Consider the following 25,156-nt stretch of genomic DNA (forward strand, 5'->3'; position numbering starts at 1 on the left):
CATCCACTTCTGTGTTTGCCAGGCACTGGCATAGCCTCACAAGAGACCGCTATATCAGGGTCCCTTCAGCAGAATCTTGCTGGCATGTGCATTAGNATCTGGGTTTGGTGGCTGATGATGGGATGGATCATCATCTGGATAGTCTGGATAGTCTCTGGATAGTCCATCCTTTCATCTTAGCTCCAAACTTTGTCTCTGTAACTCCTTTCATGGGTATTTTGTTCCCTAAACCACCACACTTTCCTGTGATACCTTGATCCCCAGGGCCAACAGCATGGGCGGGGTTCATTGGCTGCCAGCCAATCACCTGCAGCCCCAGCACTTTAGTTCCGTGCTTGACCCTGAGACTGTTCTCAGTCTCCTGTGAGAGTGCTGGCTCTCAGTCAGCTTCCTTCCTGGAAGCTACTTTACTCCAGGCTTTGGAACAGCACAGCCAAGCTTTTCAGCTGTGTCTGCAGTGAAGGCAAGACTCTCAGGCTTCCCGAGGGTGCGGAACAGGAACCGTCTGGCATCCATGTTTGCTGCACAGTCAGGCTCTTAGAAGTTGTAGGTCCCAGGTAGTAAAGACAACAAAACAGGTGTATATCTTCATATAGATAACAGAAGAGACACATGTCTGCGTGGACAAATGTCCAAGAGATTCCATGAAAATGGTGTTTTTAGATTTTGGTGTTCACGGTGCAAACTTTCTGGTTGTATTTCTTTCTTTCCCTTTTTTTTTTTTAAACTACTACTTATTCAGTGTATATGACTACATTGTAGCTGTCTTCAGACACCAGAAGAGATTACGGTTGGTTGTGAGCCACCACGTGGTTGCAGGAAATTGACCTCAGGACCTCTGGAAGAGCAGTCTTAACCCCTGAGCCATCTCTCCAGCCTCCTGGTTGTATTTCTTAGCAATGTGTTACTTTGCATGTAGCAGCAAGGCAATACACGTTTGTTAATTGACTGATGGAGTGCTATTTAAATTCATGTGACTTTTGACCCCTCACAGAGGCAGTGTGGTTGGTCACACGGGTGAGGTGCCTGACCTCAGACTCCTTCATACATAAGCAGGCTTTCTGCTAACCATCGACAGCTGTTGCCAACTTCCATCTACATCTTTATTTCATGATTACAACATGAAAACAGCTATATTGTCCAAACCTCATGCAGGACACAAGCTCTTTCAGGTACATGCTTCTGCCAGAGGGCTATAGCACACTTCACCAGAGGAACAAACGCCCCCTTCAAGGTCCTAGTTGCTGTCCATCACCTCGGTTTTAGTGAGGTAGGAAGAGGAAGGCTTACTCTGTTTTCCATGGGTTCATTCCAGAGGGAATTCTGCAGAGATTTCTTTAGAGAATAAAATCTCATAGAATGTTTACTCTGATGAGACAAGCTTCCTGGATGCACATGAACTCTCCCCTTACCACATGGAGATCCTACCAACACAGCATCATGATGCAAGCCTTTCCCTGATGTTGAGTACAAACTGCCCTGTGAGGACCAGTCCCTGGGTACCAACTCTGTTTTAAGCATCTTCTTTTCCTGATGCACAAGTGGATGACTGTGACTTGGCTAGAGAGGCAAACGCCACCGATTTTCTTATCCTTCCTCTCTACATACTAGGGACTGCTGCGCTGTACACATACAGTATACATAGCTTGAATATGTGGGGCTAATATTCACCAGATCCAAATTTTATGAAAAGCTATATACTGGTATCAGTATTAACTAACAAAGCTCAGTGAATACCCCAGGCCCTGCAAAGCTCTGTAAATCACCTTGCACCCTCAGAGGCGTTTCCTTCTATTGCTTCTCAGCTAAGTGGGACTACGGAATCTTACTGCAATGCAGTCCAATGAAGGAATGACAGTTAACATAGGCTCCAGAGCTTTCATTTCCAGTGATGGATACAGTCTCCAAATATGGGGAACTTCAGCCACAAATATAAAGCGATAATATGGTGTGGATCTGACAATGACTTCCTAAAGAGAATGCCCTGAAGGGGTAGGATTCAGTGAAGCCATGCTCAGAGGATAGGGCCACTGGGGGTGGGACACTGGATCACCGAGCTCATCAATAAGGGAGTTACAGTTTAAAGGGTTACTGAGAGGTGGTGGACTCCTTGGCATGAGGGGGCTTTGGCTGGAGGCCAGTGGGGGAAGCTCCTAAAGGGTACACGTTGTCCCCTAACACTCCCCTGTTCTCTCTGTCTCTATCTCCTGCCTCCACTTTCCTGGCTGCCTCGGGGTAAGCAGCTTTGTTGTCCCAGTAGCTACTGGCCGGGATGTTTTTGCTTCATCAGAGGCCAAGGAACAACAGAGCAGACAACTCTGAAGCAATTGAACCTTCCTTTCTTCAGGTGTCTCTTCTCAGGAATTTTGTCTCGGTGATGGAAATCGGACTTATGTAGGAGGTGTCCCTGTTGCTGTGGTGGCTTTTTGCTTGTTTGTTTGTTTGTTTGTTTTTGCTTATTCTAATTCTAATCTTTCTGACACACTTCCAGTGGTGGTTCATGCATAGCTTCTTTTATATTTTTAGTCAATTAGTTTGAAAACAAACAGACCAAAACCCCACTATAAGTACCCATAAAACTTAAACCCAAACGAATGACTAGACCCTTGATTACAAGCCATAGCTGATGCAGGCTTAGTTTCCAGCTGTGCGTCTATCTGCCTTTTACCTCTAGTGTCTCAGAATGTGCTAAAAAACAATTATTCATTTGGGTTGTATTTTTAAAGTTTATAGTCGCAACACATTCCGTGTAATGTAGGATTAATATCAAGGTGCCAGGGCCCATGCAGCACTAAGCATTGCTGCAGAGCACTTGGCTAAACAGCAGACTTACCTTCCATTGGTAAACATCCTGTATTCCATGTATGCAGCCCATTTAAGGACATTTGTCCTTGTATCCCTCATTCTGAAGGCTTTCCAAGCACACAAGATTGCACTTGCAATTTAAAACACACACACACACACACACACACACACACACACACACACACACACACACAGACCCTCACCCTACACTTGTATGCTGATGTGTAGAAAATGCTATTTTTCAAGAAAGCACATGAACCCATTTAATATACATCTCTGAAAGCTGTAACCTGGTCACTCCCAGCAAGGCAAGCAGTTTCCAGCTGTCAACGGAGCAGTACCGAGCAGTACTCATTCATGCAGCTGGCTCCTGGGCCTCAGATCTAAGAGAGACATTCCCTTAAAAACAGCCCACTTCAGATGCTTGCATGGAGAGTGATCGGCTGTGTTACCAGGTGTCTTGTGGTCTCCAGAGACAGACCAAGTGCACAGCAAGCAGTGACTGTCATCAGAGAAGCTGCCTGGGGATGGCCTGGTGACAAGCAGCAAGGCCTGAGTGGGAGACAATCAGCTGTGTCATTACTCTAACACAGTGAATCCTAAGCACACTCCACACTGTTCATTTTTCTTTGAAGTGAGCATCAAATCTTAGTCCTTCTTAGTCTTTCTGCTAAAGAAACTGATTGTCATATGGACCGAGGGTCTAGACCCCCACAGACACTGGGCTGTGTTAGCTGGGATTCTCTAAAGGAACAGAACTTAGAGACTGTCTCTCTGTGTACACACACACACACACACACACACACACACACACACACACACACACGAATGCAGAGGAATTGTTAGAACAGCTTACAGTCTGTGCTCCAGCTAATTCAACAGTGCCTGCCTATGAACAGAAAGTCCAAGAACCCAGCAGTTGTTCAGTCCAAGAGGATAGATGCTGCAGCTGCTCTTCAGTACACGCTGGAATCGGAAACGTAGGTTCTAATGGCAGCGAAGGAATGGCATTCGCGCGCGAGAGCAAGCAGGCAGTGAGCAAATGCTTCCTTCTTCTTCATCCTTTATGCAGGCATCCAGCAGAAGCCGTGGCCCAGATTAGAGGTGGATATTACTACATCAAAGGTTCTGAATTAAAAGTTTATCTTCCCACCTCAGAGATCTGGATTAAAAGTGGATCCTCACACTTCAAATGATTTAAGGAAAAGAAAAAAAAAATCCCTCAGAGGCGTGCCCTGCCATTTAGGTTTTAGTTAATTCCAGACGCAGTGAAGCTGACAACCAGTAGCCACCACGCCAAGCAGGCTGTTTTAATCTCAGTTTTCCAAGGTCAGCCCAGCAATGACATGCTTCTTTTGCTCTGGTCTTGATATTACAGTCAGAACGTGGAGGAGGTGACTGTTCAATGTACGTGCATTCTTGGGAATTAACTTGGCCTTAAGTATATACTACAGTAAAGATTAACAGCCTCTCAAGAAATGCAACGATAGTCTCATGTGGCATAGTGATTTTATCACCAACATGGAGTGAGCACTAGAACAATCTAGAATGTGATTCAAAATTTATTTATTTTAGCACACTATTTTATTAACTTCTTTTAAGACAGCTTCTTGCTTTGTAGTTTGGTTTGCCTGGAACTCGGTGGGCAGACCAGCCAGGAACATGTGGCAATCCTCCTGCCTCCGTTCCTAAGTGCTAGGATTGCAGTCATGTACGATCATGGCCAGGACATTAACGATTTTAGTAAAATGAGAGTGTTCATATGTTGGGAAGCCATAATATCTTCAAGTACCCATGCCATTGAGGAAATGTACAACTTAACTTTTCAAGTTAAAGATCTCTTAAAATTACATATTAAAAGCAACAATCATGCAATTGGCACCCAGATTAGAAGAGAGCCCGTGTCTCTTCCAGTCAGGAGTCACCACTTCAACTTCCTGGTTTTTTGTCACTTGGCTTTTTGTTTTGTTTTGTTTTTTGTTACTTTGCCAAATACTTATATGCAAAATATTGCTTATTTATGTCCTTGAGTTTAAAGGAACAGCCTGCTACTTACCGTTCTGCACATGCCCCGCCCTGGTGTGTGTAGCATGTACCCACCTCATTCATTTTCACAGACGTGTAGTATCCCCATCAGAAGAACACACCACAGCTCTGTTACCCATTGCATTACTGAAGGACAGACACTTGGTTCTTCTTCTAAAAGCTTATCTAAACTGCTGCTATGGACATTCCAAAATGTCTCCCAACACAAATGTAAAATGTTGGGCATAAACCTGCCACTGGCAGTGCTGGAAGCTTCAACTTTACTAGATAAGAAACTGGCTCCCCCCCCCCCCCCCGCACTGCTGTGTAACCCACAGCGGGGGCTGAGAACATTATTTATTCGTATTCTGGGTAACTTTTATATTGTCAGACTTACAAGTTTTTTGAGAATCTAATGGAATGAAATAACATGCTTTTCAAACAGACCGGCCACTCGGGATTCCTCTTCAGTCAAGTGGTTGTTCATGTGTTAGCTTAGTCTCTGGGTTTTGCAATTTTATTTGTAAAATTATTTTCTATATTCTGGAAAATCTACACTGTCATCTGTATGCCACCCTCTGCTTTGTGACCTCTAAGGTATATTCTGATGAAGATATGTTCATAAGTTTAATGCAGCTATTAATTAGTATATCTCCTAAGATTTGTTATATTTTATATCTTGTATGTGTTATAACTTAATTAACCATCTCCTCCCACCAATAAGAAAGCCACAAAGCTATGCCTCTTTTTTATTTATTTCACTAACTGGCCTGAAACTGTCAGCTTTGATATGCACTGAGGATGCTCTGAGACCTTTTTTTTTTTTTTTTTTTTTTTTTTAACTGTCTCAATTACTAAAGCTTTATAATAAGCCTTGATTACCTGGGAGGCAAAAAGAAAAAAAAAAATGGAGTTTTAAAGACAATAGGAGGAAAAGAGAAAGGAGAACTTACTTTGCTCTGGGTTGATGAACTAATCCAGGGACTTCTTTATTAGTTTTAAGCCTTGTGTTCGAGCTGGCACTTTTTTCCTGAAAGGCAAGCACAAGTGTAAGAGGCAAGATGAGAACCTGTGGTCTTAATGATAGCAAGCACTTTTGTCACGAACTCTCTGATCTACCAGAGCCCCTCGACTGACGCTGTACACCTCACAAAGACAAAGGTCCTTGGAAAGGTGTTACATAATACAGGCGGAAGCCACCAGACATCTGAACAGGAAGTACTGTAATGAAAAGAGGAGTTGTCTTTGTAACAGGCAACCACTCTGTTTAGAAAACAGTGTGCAGCTAGCATTTAATTACTGATTTCTAGTAGGGAGAGAATGGACAGAAGGTTTCAGTGTCAGGAAGAGGGACTGGGATAATCACAGGCATTGTCTACCTGTCCAGGTAAACTGTGCAGTGTGAGACACTAAGACACAGCCTGTGAGTAAGATGCTAGCTGGGACAAGGACATGACTACAAATGACTAATAATAGCTTTACTTACAGTAAATTTTAGAACTAGATTCTCCTGGATCAATAAATGTCTTTGGCTTTTAGCTTGACAAGGTTATGTCTGTCCAGCAGAGCAGCCACATGAGGAAGACATATTCAGGTATTAATGTGCTGGCGTCTCAGTAAGTATACTGCCTGAAGAAGACATCACCCCGTGCTTCAGAGACATGCATATGCGAAGTGCTTTACACGTAGCTTGAAAAACATACTCTTTAAAGTAGAAAGAACACTCTAAACCTCATTAACAGGAGGCTGTTCGTCCTTAAAGAACTTGAAATGGCCAAAAATGAAGAGACCACTATTTAATTTAGGAGCTAAATACCACAGTGGACTATGTCACCAGCTTCACTTCCTGTGGCGTGACCTGGATGACATGAAACTCACGAACCTCATGATTCTTCTGTGTCCCTGTTTTTCTGAAGAGACACACTATTTCATTCAGTGACATTCCAGCAACCTTTATACCGGTTCTTATTTATCATCAAACACAAATGAGCACTCTGAAAATACGGTAATTTCATGTTCTGGGAAAAGAAAACAATTACCATTTCCCTATATTACCTTATCTTCTTTATAGTAAACTAATATTATTTATGAACATTTAAGGAGAATAAAATAAGGCTGGTACGATGGTTCACTGAGCAAAAGTGTTCACTGCACAAGCCTGATGACTTGTGGTCCATCCCCAGAAACCACGTGCAAGAGGAGAACTAACTCCCAAAGCATCCTCCATGTGCACGCTGTGTTGGCCATGCCCCCTAACGATACACAGAATAAATTTAAAAACAAGTATGGGCTACACACTGTTTCCTCTCGTGGGGTACACAAGGAACAACACATAGTTACTGGGTCTTGCGCAAGGCAGGTGAAAAATCAGCAAACTAACACAGCAGCTCCAGTAGCCCAGGGCCCATGTGCACTGCCACCACGAGGGCTGTGCTGCCCAACAAGGGCTTCAAGCATCATGCAAGGTGCACAGGATAGCGGAGTAAACAAACAGTCCCAGCAAAAGCCCCACCTCTCTGTCTTAGAGAAGGGCTGAGAGGAAGCCTCCTGGCAGGGTGGAAGACACAGGGTTCTTCCAGATGTGGTTACTTTCTCCACTGAAGCTGCACGCTTTCTTAAACACTGATAAGTGGGCAGGGATGATCTGCCACGTCCCTCTCATTACTCAATCTCCTAAATTCCTAGAGCTCAAATGATCCATCATCACTTTCCACATCACAGAGGCAGGGAACTGACAAGTCACACAACTGTAACCTATTTATATTATACTTACAAAACTATCCGACATAATTATAGTACCTCTTCAACTCGCCCTTAAAAACCTATTATATATACTTATATCTGTTACATATAATATATCTTAAATATTATATGTTATGCTATGAACAGCTCCCAAATGACAGAGGCACCATGGCAAAACTTTCTACTAAGCATTTATGTCTTTATTTTACAAATTACCAACCAGTAGTAACAAGTTATTGAGAACTTATTTTGAGTAAGACAGTATTCTAAGAATCTACATATATTGCCTTATTTATTGTTCCTAAGTATTTACATACATTAGCTCACTGTCATACCTACACCACTCCTAGTTACAAGCTATTTTATTACTCTTCTTTTTCATTCTTGAGACATTGCTACCTCCTTCTGCACCTTTAGCACGACGAGATTACAGTGCACACCACTATTCCTAGTCACTTCATCCACACTTTATAGATTAGCAAACTGAGGCACTGAGAGGTGAAGAAGTTAACTGAGTTACATAAGTAATGAGTGGTGAGACTGAAATTTGAACGCAGGCAGCCTGACACCAGAGTTCACACTGTTGGTCACTAGGCCACAAGTTCTCAAATGTTTAGAATCACCACTTGTATCTAGAGTCTTCAAATTTTGACACTTCATTCACATTATTTTGAAAAATGCATTTGCTGACGTCTCTGCCCATGCCATCAAAATCTCCTGAGTGTTGTCAAGTTCACAATGGTAGATACACAGCTTTTCAACTGTACAGTTTTTGGTTAAGGTCTGAATCTTATCACCAGCAAAACAAAAACAAACTCCTGTCAATTATTTTCCTTGAAGTGGGAATCTCTCTTCATTCATTTTTGAGAAAATGACATGCCAAATTCCCAGGTTTGAGCATCAGTGGTTTTGCCTGCCAAGCATCTCCACTTTAAAGGAGCGATGCCATTCCATTAGAAGAAAGAGGTGCTAACTCAGCTAACAACCCCATCAATGCGGAAGCGCTCTTCTTCAGGAGAACACTGTCCTTGGGTAGGCAAAGGAGATGCTTTATGCAGATCTACTTAACTGCAGGGCTGTCAAAAAGATGTGCCTCCAAGCACAGGATTTAATAAAATTAAATTTATATTGCTTCATTGAGCGCATTCTTAAGTGAAAATGGAAATTAGCTGTCTACTGCGAGTCATGATGGGGTGGCCAATACACACTACTGTTATTGCTTTCCGTTGCTATGATGAAATACCGGAAGCTCAGTAATTTGTTACAAAAAGAAAAGGGGCTTAAGTAGCTCAGTTTGGAAGGTGAAAATCCAAGGTCAGGCAGTCTCATCTGTGTGTCCCTGGTGAGATGCCTGGGCTGGGGAAGCCAGGGGCTGTGCAGACCACCTGTGGTCTTGGTTCTTTTCTCACAGAAAAAGCTTACTGAGTATCTGATCATGGTGCACATTTTATGTAAATAAAATTAACAGCCTCATGGGGTAAATTCCCATTTCATAAAACTTCTATAGTATAATAGTAGTTCAGTGTATGGATTACCATAGCCGAGTTTTAATGTTTCTGTTAGTCCAAACAGCCATTTGTAAGTAACCCTCATTTTCATCCGTAGACCCCAACAACCCTCACTGTCTCTATAAGCCTGCATTTTCTATATTCATGTAAGTGACATTGCATAATGGGTAGCATTGGCTTCAGCATTTTTTCACTTAGCATATTTTTAAGATTTACTCACATGCAGCATACATCAGAATTTTATTTAATTTAAAAATAACATCCTAGTATATGAATATGTCACCTTTCGCTCACCTCACCATCACTCAGTGGACAATTTAGATTGTTTTCAGTTTGTGGCTTTATAAAGAACAGAGCCATGAGCATTCTTGTGTACGTACAAGTATGTTTAATCTCTCTTGGGGAGATTCCTGGAACTGGGTGGGACTGCTGGGCTTTACATAAGTTTTGTTTCCATATTGAACATATCAACACATTATTTTATAAAGGGGTTGCATGATTTACATTCCCACCCGCAATGCACCACCGTGTCCAGGTTCTCCACATTCCTGCCTCAACATCTGCCAGTTCCTCAACTACTTCTATTGGCGCTGCTGTGAAGTGATGTCTCACTGGGAACGTTACTATTACATTTTGATTTTTAAGACTTTGGTCTTTATTTTTCCCTATGCATCCCCCAGGATACCCTGTGCCTTGCCACACAGAGAACTGACATATTCACTGGTTGCCTCCATTTATCAAAGAAAAGCCAGTTTCATATTTGTTTAGAAACCTAATTAACTTGTACGTCAGGATTGGTCTGTCAGGGGATTCAAAGTGTTTTGCCTTTTTTTAGAGGGGATGGGACAGGAGGCAAAAAATGGCAGAAGAGGTTGTTGGCAGGGATGGAGAGCCACGGTCCCAGTTGGAGGTGTTAACCCGACAGTGGGCCCAGAGCCACGAGACACCTGTACCAGGAATGAGATTGGGAAGAGGAAGAGAAAACCAAGGTGTTCTTACCCTTAGGAGACAAAAAAAGAGTTCAATGTTATCTCAGTGTTAAAATCTAAGAACCCTTCTACCTCAGCTGGGAACAACGGGGACAAGGCAGAAGCCATGGGTCTTCCTTTGTCCACACAGGCACCACAACCCTCTGGGATGCTTGCTTGCTAGAACACAGACTCCAGGCCCACGCAGAACTCCCTGCATAGAGGCCCCACAGGCCAAGGAGTGTACAGCTGGAAAAGGAGACCCTGGCGATTCTTTACAAATCTGAGCACTTCATGTCAGAGTAAAGATGCCCTCACACTTTGGGTTTCCCTGACTTGCCCATCACAGTTCCTGGAGCTCTGCACAGATACCTCAGCATTATCACAGAGACCAGGAAGGGCAGCCATCTACCCTTGATCACAGCCAGTGGCTCCATCAACTGGAAGAAGCATCCATTTTCAAAAAAAAAAAAAAAAAAAAAATGCTTGCAGACTACTGTCAGGTAGTGACAAGCTTATTTAAATAGCCACGTTTTCCTTTCCCTGGAATAATTTCTTTCTTTAGGAGCAGAGCATGCTGTCATGTCTGAGTAAACTTATCATTCCTTTCTCAGTTGCTGAAGACAGCCAAAGCAACTGTATTAAAGCAGCTGCCAAGAGCATTCCCACCCAGCTGGCAACTCCCAGAGGGGCGGAGGGAAGGAGAAATACCCACAAGGGCCAGTGACTTTCTGAACAGTCTCTCTTACCCGGCCTCCTCCACACCGAAGGAGGCAGCATCTCCAGGATGCACGCAGACATTAACCTGCTTTAATGCAGAAGGATGGGACATCCTTTTCTTTGTCACTTCTTTGTCTCTTGTCTCTTGCTTGGGCTGTCAGGGGTAGCTGTGAGGGTCTCTTTTCTAGTTGGGCTTAAAGCACAGAGAGGAACCCTCATGGTTTCCAATGCCCAGCCGCAGGGGTTCGCTCTTCCTTAAAAATCACAACGGTCAGAAGTCTGGAGCAATGTCCTAGTTCCTGGAACTACTACAGCTTCCTGTGGGGAGAAATGACACAAGGCGCCTGACAAGAAAGCTTGAAGGGGTTGTCCTGTAGGTGGTGTCTCTCCCACACTCCTGTCTGTCTGTCTGTCTGTCTGTCTGTCTGTCTGTCTGTCTGTCTACCTCCACATCTGAATCACTTCATTTCAGAAAAGAAAACAAACAAACAAACAAACAAACAACCCACTTTGCCAAGCCCCATAATCAAGAAAACTTGGGGTACATAAGCACATTTGAAAAAATAGGAATATATTCAGATACAAAATAATCATTTCACCTCAGGAGGGTGTATTTCATAGAATGCAAAGTCTGTAAACTATCTCCTTTGACATTAAATATTTGAGTTCTCACATAATATTAAGATGGAAAAGGACACTATCTCTCTTTAAATAGCTTGTCTTCTGCATGCTTGTGATGAGCTGAAGCACAGTCACTTCCCCAGAATTACTACATGTTGGCACATCGACATGTCCACTCTGTCAGCTGTAGCTATTAAACGTGGTCCAACCAGCATCACAACAGTAACACAAAGCCCCAAATGTCATTGTCATTACGTAGGGACAGAGCTTTCTAGACTTATTAGTCTTTTGTTAAAGTCATTTACTGGTGATGAAGAGAAAATGTGAAGCCTCAGCTTCTTTTGCAATTCTTTTCCTATAAATGAAAAATCCTGCCACAAATCTCATCTTAAAGCAAACAAATGTGAAGGGGTGGGGGGAGAAGAGCGATTTTAAGGCACCCCAGTGCTTCTCATGCAGTTGCTTTTTAAGGCAGACGGGAAACATTTAGAACAATCTTGTAAGTTAAACAGCCACAGGAAATAGCCTGAAACAGATTTAATTGTATATCAACAAATTTAGAACAAAGTCATTAAGTCACCATGTTGGTAATTAAAAGAAGCAAGCTACAGTGTTACCAAGTCCTACTGACAATTATGTTAAGGATAGTTTTTAAAAAGACTCTCCTCCAGGGTTTTCAAGGCGTACACTTGTAGGGAGCCATCTACTTGGGGACTGTATGTTCAGTTTTTGCCTGTGATGTTTTTATCAGCTCGTGGAGATCAATGGAAAGTTTACTTCCTGCACCGGTATCTTAGCCAGTGCAGGGCACTCAGGCTGTGAGGCTCCACATCCATTTAACGTTCAAACTCCTCACGTTGGAGGTCATCAATGTTAAGTCCTCACTTCACTTGGCCAAAATAGGTTCCAGAACATATGCAGTTAAAAGTCGAGAACGCCTGAGACCAGGCAGGTCTACACATGAGTTCCAGGCCAGTCAGGGCTATAGAGTGAGAATTTGTCTTAAGAAATGAGAAAGTATCTTAGTAAGGGTTTTATTGCTTTGGCCAAACACCATGATCAAACAGGAAGTTGGGAAGAAAAGGGTTTATTTGGCTTACACTTCCACATTGCTGTTCATAATAAGTGAGATGAGAAGATGAAGGAGATTCGGATCCTCGTTTTTCTGAGTTCTCCAAGCTCAAGTCAGAACGAAATATTACTAGGATCGGTATGAAACACAAGTATTCTGTTGTTTTGGTTCTGTAACCTTTTTTTTTTTTGAGAGGTTGGGGGTCCTGCTTATTGGCTGCCTTACTCAGCCTGCTTTCTTATAGAACCCAGGACCACCAGCCTAGGGACAGCACCACCCACAATGGATTTTGGTCACTAATTGAGAAAATACCTTTCAGCTAGGTCCCATGGAGGCATTTCCTTCTTTTCTGATGACTCAAACTGTGTCAAGGTGACACACAAAACAAGTCAGGAGCAGGAGGGAGAGAGAGAGGGGGGGANAGGGAGNGGGAGAGGGAGAGGGAGAGGGAACGAGCAACCTTAACCCTACTGCACAGTAGAGCCCACAGATGCTGAAGGGACAGTGTGCTTTGGGGAGAACTTGATTATTTCTAGATAGCCCTAGTAACTACCACATTTCTAGCTTTTCTAAATGCATGAATATTATTATCTGACTAATGATAGAATTTTCCCTTTTTGAATAGCCTGATGCATTATATAACAAATTCCATTAGTTATATTAAACTATGAAATTTTATAGAAATATAGGAAAATGTCACTGCAAATTTAAACTGGCTCTAAATGCCATTCAGAATTCAGAACAGACTAAAGCACTTGGGTGCACAACCATAGTGGGTAGCATTGGTAAATTACATCACATGAAATATGGACATGCATGTGTAGTTCACGCATTCCAGAAAAATGCATGTACAGTCATACACCACAGCTTCTCCATTGCTCCCTTTCCTTAGAAAATAAAAATAAAAAGGTACGAGACTCTCATTCACTGCGATCTTCATCAACAGGACCAATGGTCTCAGGAATTCAACTGTTTACTCCGCCCGTCGTCCTGGTTCACAGCTGGTGTGGCATGTAGGGTGGGGTGGAAAGAAATATGAATTGAGATTCTGCCACAGTCCTCCAGGCTTGGAGGAGACATGAAAGATTCTGGATTTTATTCTATAGACATGATGGAGACTCGGGAAGAGTTTTAAGCAGGGAAGTCAACATGAGTAGGCATGAGTTCCAGGAGCATCTCAGTAGAGCAGGAGTAGCAGAGGCAGGTTGTTTCCTGAGGAGCCTGGTGCAGAGAGCCTGGTGTGGCCTTTTGATGGACTGTACAGGATGAGCCCCATCGTATAGAGGATGCTAGATTGTGGTGTAGTGAGAAGACTGTGTAGTGTGGGCGTGGATAGGCAGAGTGGAGGCAAAGGAGCGGAGCCCGGAGACATTGAGAGGACAGTGTGCATAGAGGATGCTCCGCACCCGTTAGGATTCCTTCAGGTACAAGAGCCAGAAAGTCCATTTGATTCCCTTCAAGCCCGTAAGGGATGTATTGGATTACCCAAGGGGAATACATCTGATCGCACTTGGTTTCATGCAGGTAGTAAAGTCTGTCCGTCTGTCTGTCTTTGCTTATCATTGTGACTTAATTTATTCCCTGACCCTGCCAGATCCAGATTTAACCCTCCCAACTCCATGGCCCATAAGGCAAATCTCTCCTGTGGTCCCAGTTACAAGAACAGTAGGAAAGCACTGAGATTGGCCAGTGAAGGAAAAGAAGACACAATGGCCACCTCGGACTGCATTCACTATTTTGCCTAGGGTCTCCTGTATTACAAATCTTTTCTATTAAAATGCACGTGTATGTTTATGTAAAATATACTATTAAAATGATCATCTATGCAAGGCAGCCCATACAGTGAGTGTCTGCTTTCACATGTGAGAGGGCTGAGTTTAGAACTGGTGAACAAAGATTTCTCTTTGTCTTTTCCTTTTCTCCCAGTAACTCTTAAATTTACTTTGATATATAAACACAAAAATGCACACATTTGTGGGGCACTGTTCTCCAGTTCTTCTAGAGATTTAGCTACTTTTCAATTTAGTTCCCTCTTCCCACATTTTCCCCTTCGGAAGTGCGAGCCAACAAGAAACCCCTGTTTTAATAGCACCCCCCCCACACACACACACTCCATTTCTGGCTTTCTAGCTCATATAAACGTCAGATCTGCTGTGCTGTAATTATCTTACAGAGTGGATGAAGTTTGTCTCTAGATTCCAAACAGTGCTGAGCTCGATAATCAAATCTGGCAGTGTTCCATTATGTAAGTGCTCATAGCCAAGGCTTTAGGGGAAGACTGGTCGTAGGTATTGACTAGGCTGAAAAAGCTCTTCACGAGAAACATTTACCTTGCTTAGGTCACACAGAGCCAGCATGCCTCTTTCCCACTCTCTTCTTTTAGAGACGTACACAGCCAGAAATGAATGGCATTCATCTTGACCCGCTTAAAAGCTATGCTTAGCCTTGCTTCTTCATTAGTTCAGTTACTCAGTCTTACAGAAACCTTCCAGCAAAGCTTCAGTATTGTCTTCTCCTACATTTGCTCCCAAATTTGGAGCACATCCCCATAAGAAACCCGAGTGGGGTATTTACAGAGGGTGGATGGACAGTGGCGGGTCTGTGCAGCGAGGCACGGTGGCCCGTCGGGGAGGAAGAGCCTAGCACTACGTCTCACCTAACTGAGGACCACTGTTAGGAGACTTTCCGGTTAGGACTGCATCCATGAAAACTGAGCTGAGGCTTACTACACTGACCCCTGTGCAAAGGCTTCTGAGCATCTGATCACACTGTTCTCTTCTTTCTGTATGCCCTCGAGGTCCAGCTGAGGTAGGTCAGATAATCAGGGAAAACTAATAGACCAGCTGAAATGAATAGTGTTAGATGGCTAATGAGAGCCAGGAGTATGTTACAGCTGCAACCAACGTGACTGACTGACGATGGCTTACTAGCCCTGTACCATAATGGCATCTTCATATCATTAGCCCTGCTGAGCTACCTGCTCTCATCACACACCTGACTCATGACATGCTTAGAAACCTCAGATAAGAATTCCTCTACTCTTGGAAATCCTGCCCATTCCTGGACTGTTCCCTAAAGCCCATGAATGTTTTCCTCCATTAGAATGTGACCACAAATAAGCTATCCACAATCCCACCCATGTCCCTGGTGATGTCACTGTCTGAAAAACCACTTCTATCCTTTGTTCAGGTGACATATCTTAGTGCTGGTGCTTAAGTGTATATTATCCTTTTCCTTCTTTTGTGTGCATGTGCACACATGTGCGCAAACACCCATGCACCGGTACATGTGTGCATTTGTGCTAGAAGCCCAAGATTGATTTGGGAGTGATCGCTAATCTTTTTCTACTTTATTCACTAAGGCACAGTCTCTCATTTAAACCCAGAGCTCAACAATGTGGCTAGTCTAGCTACCCAGCTTGCTCCAGGGAGCCCTCCTCTCTGCCTTCCAAGTGCTGGAATTATACCATGTACGCGTATGTGGGCTCTGGAGTCCCAAAGTTTGGTTCTCATACTTCCATGGGAAGCACACTACCTCCTAAGCTATCTCCCCAGCTCTCTTATCTTAAAGAAAAAATAGCCACATAAATCCTTTCTGCTTCAGACTGCCTTGTCTTAAAATTCTCCCATGCAGCTTAAGTCAAGACTACAGCTGCTTCCAGGAGGGGACCCTGGGTGACAGACTCATCAGGCTGTACCCCCTACTGCCCATGACACTAGAGGACAATTAGTTTTCAGAAAGTCAGTTTGCTGATTCCCTCATTCCTTATCTCTAGAACTCAGCAAGAATCTTCCTCTATTTGAGTCAAAAGTAAAAATAAAACAGAATTAAAGTGCAGGCTTATGAGCATCAATCAACCATGAGGTCTGAAGATAAGGTTGCTTGTTTTTCCAAAGCATGTCTTAGCAAGCCTAACTATGGCATTCTTTGGTGTGACTGAAACCTCTAGACTTCAAAATAGCTTATCAATTCAGATGTATCTGCACGGATTTACAGTGACACGACACGAAAAAGCGATTTTAATTTGCAATATTATTTTCTATACTCAAATTTTATGACATAATTTACACTGGTGCTTTGACATTGATGTTTTCAATCACTCAGTATCACCAGTATTTTCAATGCATCTCACGTTTTCAGGTGTAGTGCCCTTCCCTTGAGCATGCGCAGTGAGATGCACTTTGACACTTTACTTTTAAGCCACCAGTACGGTACACTTTGCCACTCACCATGCTATCCTTTCCAGGTAACTGATGAAAACACGCTGCTTAAGGCAGTGTGCTGCCTCATGTCTAGCATCTTAGCACTTGGGGAGGCAGGAGGATCAGATGTTCAAGATCATTCTTAACTGTATCTCAACTTCAAGGCCAGCCTGTCTTACATGAGACCTTATAACTGTGCCAATCTCTCCCCAGCGGGGGCTATTTATGAGGTCCCACCAAAAGTCATGACTAAATTAGGTTTTTTTTTCCCTTTAGGGGAAAAAAAACAACAGAAAACTATGACCTGCTGGAAAGGATTTAAACCATCCAAAGGAACCACACAAAAACATGTCACTGTTTTACACTGCATCCCCCCCCCCCCTTGCTCCCAAAGTCTATGTTCAAAACAAGTGAGTGCTTGTCCCTCTGAGACTCGAAGAGAGTCTGGCATCCGCTTTTCCAAACAAACACAAACCATAACATAAAAGGTCTCCCCACGTAAGTGACGGCTGAAAGGACAGCTTTTGGTAAAATCCAAAGCTTCATGGTATAATGTCATCGATATGTCGGAGACCTCATGCCACTCTGCAAAATCTCATGGGAATGTTACCGACATGAAAGCTCACACACAGCACCGTGTGTGTTGTCCAACAGTCAGGGGCACCAACAGAAAACATGCATGTTGGGTCTTTGTGCCTAATGCACGGCCACACTTCCCTGCTCCCTCTCTCGCTTCATGCTACCAAAGATAAACTCCTAGACAATTCTTCATTGGCTTCTGACTGGAGGGCATGCATATTAAACTCATGGTCCCACAAAAACTCAACAGAGGAAAACCAGACACTGACTCTGCTTTATTGAAGGTTTCTTAAAACCAGAAAAGCAGTAACAAGAACAAAAATAATAGCTAGTATTCATGGCATCATTTTCCCCTTGTTAGGCATCACATTAACCCGCAGGCTCTAATTGATTTAAATACAGTGAAATCCAACCACAGGGCCCAGTGGGCTCAGTAAATGTCAGCCATTATTCTTACTACTATCCTTTATTTAATTTGTATCAGTTTATCTGACAACAACTATGTAAGGTGAAGATAACAGAGGCCATTAAAGAACTGGAGATCTAAGATAACATGAACTGTCATCCATGGTGAAAGAGTGGCCCCAAATGAACATCTCTTTCAAGCCATACTTTGCAGGACTTAAAAAGCCAACTCTACATAAATTAAAGAGGATAGCGAAGGAAGAGTCCCCTTGTTTTCAAAGCTTCCTTTTATGCCCTAATATCCAAAGACAAGACGGGGCCTGGGTGGAAGGTGCATTTTTAAGGACAGAGTCCTGGGCCCTGGTGACGCCCTTAGGCTACTGCTTAGAAACTGTAACTGCCCTTCCAGACCCAAACAAGTCAAGGCCCAGAACACAAAGGGTCAATGAACTCTGAGTAAGAGGCCAGGGATAAGTTTGAGAGCACACCCTCTCCAAAGCCATCCATTAAAACATTTCCAAAGTGCAACTCATGAGAACGGAAGATGCACTCCTATCCCGCCATATGTTAGAACTAGTTCCTAAATACTAAGGAATTTTGTGAGTCAAGTACAGAATAGAAATTGACTGACATTATAATCAAAGCCTGCCTCCTTCCTCTAAGCTGTTTCATCAGCTCTCGTTATGTAGCGCCATTATCTAATGAAATACATTATTTAATGAATAAGATCTGTCTGCTCTAGCCACCTGGGTTGGCGTTTTACAGTCACCAGGCTAGAGTGACTTGAAATAATTATGTGGCAGTATTTCTCCCAGTATTTCTCCTTTATGGGTGGCCAAGGGGCAATGGGAGAAGTGCCAACAGGTACTGCCTGCTCTTATCCAAATAAGGACCTGCCCACTATGCTACCTCAGAATCACCTGATGGTGCCACCACCTTCAGAGACTGTGAGCAAGTTACTGTAGAAGCTGGACATAGAAGTCCAGCCCAACGTCCCAGGCTATGAAGAAAGGTAAGGAAGACACCAAGGTGACACTGTCACCCTCCTGGGTGGAACTTCTCCCTCCATTTTGTCCTGGTGGACAGCCATCACTCTTGATACATCTGTTTCTTCTTACAGCCTGGGTTAAATGCCTCCATCTAATAAAACACAAGTCCTTCCCACTAGCGGCAGTACCCTATCTGTTTACACACAGATGTGATAGACCTTTGTTGCTGTGACAAATATCTGAAAGAAAGAACCTGAAGGGGGAAAGATTTATCTTGGTCCACAGTCCTGGAACCTTTAGAACAAGGTCAGCTGAATTCATTGCTTTGGTCTCGGGTGAGACAGAGCATTGTGACGACTGAAATTTATGACGGAGAAAGTCACTCATTTCATAGTGTCCTGAAAGCAGATAGGCAAGAAGGGACCAGGGACAAGGTACCTCTCAAAGACACACTCCTTGTGACGACTTCTTCCCACCAGTTCCCATCAGCCACCATTAATACCGTAAAACTAGAATCCATCCGGAGATAATCCACCGATGAGCACAGGGTCCTTTTATCTAGTCACCTCTCAATGACTGGACCACCAGTTGGAAGCCAGGCTTTCAAAGCATGAGCCTTTGGGAGACGGTTCATATCCAAGCCACAACGGCAGACAACAGCGGTAGGCACCCAGCCAGCGTCTGCTGAATGGATACATGAACATTTGTTCTTCGTGTGTGCTACACTGTCCAGTAACAATAATTCCATTTGAAATAAAGCTGGACACAGAAAAGGGTGGAAAAATCTTGAGGATGAACTGTAGTTCAGAGACACAAGGATTGGTGCCTTTAGTGCACCCTTGACTAAAGCTGTGAGCTTAGGAGAGCAGGAGAGAAAAGAAAAGCAAGCGGGCAAGAAATAACATTTCCCAAAGTTCATGGCACCAACCCTTTCAAGCTAGGCTATGAGAAGTTTGTGGTGGCTTTGGTGGCTTTTCTCCTCAGAACATGCTTTAAGTTATTTCAAGGAATGGAAAAAGAACGTAGCTTCACTCTGAACGTCCGTGAAGAATTTTTTTTTTCACCATAATCCTCTGGATCAGAATGGTAACAAATGTCAGAGGTTATTCATTCACTTGTGTAAGCGCTACAAACCCACAGCCTTCAGGAGAGGTAGGATGGCGGTGACCAGGGGCTGGGACAAACGGGAGGGAGGGGATAATGGGAACAGATCTGGAGTTCTGCAAGATGAAAAAAGCCCTGGAGAATTCGCTGCACTGGCAGTGCTGCAGGTTTCGAGTGCGGTACACTCATCAAGGGATGCGGCCTCACCCCTTTCTGAGAGACCACTGGTTGCTCTGGAGGGAGTGTCACTTTCTTCAGTGGGGCAGCCATCCATGGATAGTCTATACCCTGTGCAATGCTCTTGGAACCTTAACTAAACTCATCAGGATGGACACAGATGCACATGCACACACACATACATGCATATACACACATGTGCACATACATGACATGAGAGTAGGAGGGGCATGAAAGAGGACTTTAGGGGTGAAAAATATAAAATCCATTATATATATGTACACATTATATATATATATATATATATATATATATATATATATATATATCCATAAAAGAATCAAAGAATTAAAAATGTCAAAATGTCAAATCTAATTTTATATACTATATTATACATTTTAAAAATATAAATTAAAAATACATACTTTAAAATTCTTGATCATATTTATTAAGTGTTATTTCAATTTCAAAACCAACACTAAACGGAAAACATACTCCCATACATAGATCTGTTAAAACATTTACTCATGTGCTTACACAGTGTAATCTCCCAGGATAACTTTGGTGCCACATAATCCACTGAACAACAGTGATCTCTATGCTTGGCTGGACTGGAAAAGACCACACATGCCATAAAGACTGATAAGCAGGGTGCTGTCAAAGTGCAATCACACACCTGCAGAACCTTTCCCATTCTTGTGGCCTTTGAAAATGCGGAGCAGCTAATTCCTTAGAGCAACATGGCATCAGAGGTCCTTATAACATCAGTGCCTGAGATCTTTATGGGGGGAAACGCCACGTAATTGAGTAGAGCATGGCAGTACAGCCAAGTCAGAAGCCGAAAGCAGCTAAAGGAGGGAGCACAGATCACAGCCTGCCTGGAGATGAAACACAGGTCTATAGTGGAACCAAAAACCAGGGCTCTGAAGCTTTGGGATGGAGCTGCTATCTGGCAGTAATGCCCAGCCCTTGGGGGTACACTGTGGTAATGGATGTCTGGACAGATTAAAGGACTTGCTAAATTCTGGCTATGTGTCTGCCTGGAATGTGAGAAGGCTTGGCTCATCTCATCTATTGGGAGGTTCTATACCTCCTTGCCAGCATTCTGGGTGTCAAATAGGGGGTGGCAACCAAGGGTCTTGGCACTAGGAAGGTAGACTTCCACCTAAGAGCTGTGATTTTAATTTAGTATCCTTTCCTTAGACTGTCTGCCAAGGGTGGATGGGGAGAGAGAGAAAGAGAGAGAGAGAGAGAGAGAGAGAGAGAGAGAGAGAGAGAATATGGTAATACTGGAGTTGGTGCATGTGAGTGTGTGTGTTTGTGTGTCTATGTTGGGGTAAGCATGGAGGTAGAAGCCATATTCCTCATTTGCTCTCAAGCTTAGTTTTAGAGACAGGGTCTCACAGGGACTGGCAGGACCTTCCCTCCCGTCCCTCACCCAGAGTTGGGATTTTTGTGGGGCATGACACCTACCCAGCTTTTCATGGGTGCTGGGGGTCTGAACTCAGATTCTCATGCTTGTGCGGCAAGTACCTCCCTCACTGAGCCATCTCCCCACTTCCAAATGGCTTTTTAAAACTGAATCCCAATCAACTGTCTTTCTTTGGTATCTGGAGATACTTGGTCTTATCAGTTCTTGAGCCTTCTGTCTGTCGTCTGTGGTGTGCAACTGGCTTCCTTGGGTTTGTTGAGTTGGTTTCTACCCTCTGCTTCCAGATTACAGAACGCTGACATTGCTGTCCCCAAGCCTCTGGTCTCAGGGGCCTAACAACGGTGTGTTCTGCTTGCTTTACCTCCTACTGTTATCTAGGGCCTTTGCAGGAATTTTCTATTGTACAACAGAGCCCAGCACTTGTTATTATCCCACTTAGAGATAGGGGACACCGAGCACCAGGCACCTGCCCAAAGAATTTCAGGTTGGAAATCAAAACCAAGACTGCTTCTGCTGTTCACATCCAGGCGTGCCTGATGGACTGACAATAACGATGATGACCACTGATGGACCCAGTTTCCTCTGTGTGAGGTAACTCTCAGCAGGCACGGGTGCTGTTACCCATTTCACAGAGGAGCACAGCCTGCCACACAGCAGCAAGGACCTTCCTCAAGATCACAACACCCGGAGACGGTGGCTTCAGAGACTGAATCTTGGACATTCTCCAAAGAAGGCTATGCATGACGATTTCCCTAGCCCACATTAGGGACCTTACCCGGCCCGGTGACTTCTCTTTCCTAAGTGAATGACCAAGTGGCAGGGGGAGTCGCCCTAAGCCATTCTGCCAAAGCAGAAGCAAGGGACAGAGGAGACCCAGAACTTCAGAAATATCACTTTGAAAACATTTTAACAGGAAGTAATTTTTGCTAGATTTTACAATCCTTGCTGGTAGCTGTCTTTGCCATGCAGTTTGGGAATAATGTCTAGAATTGGTCATTTAATTAGAAAAAAAATGATAGCCAGGATTTGTATCCTGGTTTGCTTGTCTAAAGTTAGACGTGCTAGGGGGCACTGCTGAACAACTGCGGAGGTCTCGTTCATTGGCTTCTTTGAATTTGCAGTGTGTTATACTACGGTGGACTTGTTTTTCTTGCTTTTTCTTTCTAATTAAAATGTGCCTAGCTCCAGTCTGGTAAGTGTTAATTAACAATATATTTTGCTACAGAAGACACTTAAAAATAGTCTCATTCATTCTATTTCCAGTGACTTCTTACTCGTGTAGAAGCACTGGTCATGGTTTCTGTCTTTCTCTCCTCACATGTCCGAGAACTTAATGAGAAGATAATGGCACACAGGTGGTAAACCTAGAGTGTGAAGGCTTGCATTGTGCAGTGGGTAACAGAATGTGTGTTATAAAAGATGAACGTGGCCCCAAAATATTAGCAGACAGGAAATCTTGTCCAGACCTCCTGCACACTTGTTCCTAAGTCACGATGATGCAGGAAACACAGGGCAAGGGGACAGAAAAGAGAGTGCTGTGTGGGCTGGGCTGGGTGCTGTGTATGCTGGGCTGGATGCTGTGTATACTGGGCTGGGTGCTGTGTGGGCTGGGCTGGGTGCTGTGTATGGTGGGCTGGGTGCTGTGTGGGCTGAGCGCTATGCTGTGTATGCTGGGCTGAGCGCTATGCTGTGTATGCTGGGCTGAGTGGTATGGTGTGTATGCTGGGCTGAGCGGTATGCTGTGTATGCTGGGGTGAGCGCTATGCTGTGTATGCTGGGCTGAGTGGTATGGTGTGTATGCTGGGCTGAGCGGTATGGTGTGTATGCTGGGCTGAGCAGTATGGTGTGTATGCTGGGCTGAGCGGTATGGTGTGTATGCTGGGCTGAGCGGTATGGTGTGTATGCTGGGCCTCTAGCAAGCTCTTCAACATCACTTTTGCCAAGGAGGTAACCGAGGCAGGATAAAACCTGGCATCACTGCCACTCATGCCTCCCAGGCTCTGGGGCGCCTCCACCCCTCTGGAAGCACGGTTGATAATCACTACAGGAATATCTAGCTGAGAGCTGGTAGCCTGGCCTTCCACATCACTCGTTAGGGCTGAAGACCCTAGGATCAGAGTAACCCAGGGGTCTTTCCGTCAGCTTTTATAGTGTCCTTTGCTCCATTACCAAAAGATGCCGGCGATTTTGAGTGGATCTAAATCTTCAGCTGCCCAGGATCCCAGGACCAACACAGCCTGTGGAGACAGCCCTCTCCTGCAGACAAGAGCACTTACCCACCAGAGGATAACCCTGGCAAGGAATGTGACTAGTTATCTCCTGAGAACCAGCTTGTCCCCTCCAGCAATAAGGCGTTCTTTGGACCACTTCACAGGACTAGAATGGAACCAATGATCGATGAGACCACATCTAGACTTATACTTCACGATGGAGGCTTTGGGCTCTTCTGTCTGCATTCTTCTGGAGGAACCCTAAGGCTCATGCTGGTATCCTGACGATGAGATCAGAAGCAGTGACTAAATCCCCCCGCTCTGTTTTATATAATCTGAGTGGCTACCAAGTCTAGTCCTACAAGACCCCTAAAGCTGGTTTTGCCCTAAAACTGATTACAAATGACACAGATTTAATTACTCTGGCTCATCCTTAATTGGAAACCTCCCCCACACATCACAGGCCTAGCGACAAATGGGACTACTTCGAAGACCAAATAATTAGGAACTAAGCACACATTTACATTCCTATCTGTCTCTGAACTTTCACTGGTGGTGTAAGGCATTCTTTATTGTAGATCACTAAGCTCCATAGAAAGTAATTTTAGTAGCACATGGCCAGTGCCTTTTTTTTTCATAACTAGTAAAGATAACTGATTCCATACTTATCAGTTTTTAGTGCTTCCTCAAAAGTAAGTGAGGGACAGTCATTTGCGTGTGCTGGAAGGCTCTGTGTGGATAAAAGACAGCGTACTAAGGCACTGTCAGGTCAAAGGAAACTCTATTTCCCCAAATTTAAAAAGTCAGAAAGGACAAATGGCCATCTGTGGTCCCTATGAACTAAAGGCCACGCTGGCCTCCAGGTTCAGTATTACAAGTGCCTGTTACACATTCCAGAGGCCATGCCAGCATCTGAGCTCTTTTCACTTCCTCCCTACCCTCAACTCCTCCAGCTCACTGGCCTCCCTCTCATTCTCCTTCCAACCATGCTATTTCTCTATTTTAATGCTTTCTCTCTTTCTCCTTCTCCATCTCCTCCCCTCCCCCCACCTGCCTGTGCTCCACTCTCTCTGACTCCAGCACCCCTTCGCTCCTGTCTCTTTTCCAGTCAGGTCCAGTCTGCTGCTTTCTCTCTCTGCTCTAGAATCTTCCACATACCTCTGGCTGTTCTTTCTCTCAGATCAACAACAACAACCTTCTCCTTAACTATACCACGGGGCAGCCGTGTCATCGGTTTATAAAGGTATCAGTGCCATAGCTCAGGGGAGCCTGGGAAACGTGTGTTGACTGACACCCTGTCCAGACAGAATCAGACCTGTCCAAGTTCACAGACTCTGTAGTGCAGGGGAGATAACATTACGTCACTCTGGTAAAGGTGAGAGCGAACAGCGAAACTTCCTTTGCCTCCTTTACTTCGTTTAATTTCTGTGATCTGACACAGCTTTCGGAGCTCGGAGGCACAGTGGCTTTTCTCCCTGTGCTCTAGGACACCACGGGAGTCACTTCCTGCACCTCTTTGTCTGGAGCTCTTCAATCTGTTCTTGGAAACAGTTTCCCTAGCATACACAACGCGTAGCTCTTTTTCAGCTGGCAATAA

General features: G+C 44.1%; 1 protein-coding gene across 1 annotated transcript in view; it reads right to left on the reverse strand.

Annotated features, from left to right (window-relative positions):
• C5H1orf21 (chromosome 5 C1orf21 homolog) overlaps positions 1-25,156 on the reverse strand; it is a 199,792-nt gene that overhangs the window by 25,776 nt on the left and 148,860 nt on the right. Inside the window, exon 4 of the mRNA XM_021198472.2 lies at positions 5,784-5,860. Within this exon, the coding sequence (XP_021054131.1) occupies positions 5,784-5,860 (77 nt within the window). The remainder of the gene's footprint in view (positions 1-5,783; positions 5,861-25,156) is intronic.

The sequence above is a fragment of the Mus pahari genome, chromosome 5 (assembly GCF_900095145.1).
Source record: "Mus pahari chromosome 5, PAHARI_EIJ_v1.1, whole genome shotgun sequence".
NCBI classification, from domain to species: Eukaryota; Metazoa; Chordata; class Mammalia; order Rodentia; family Muridae; genus Mus; species Mus pahari.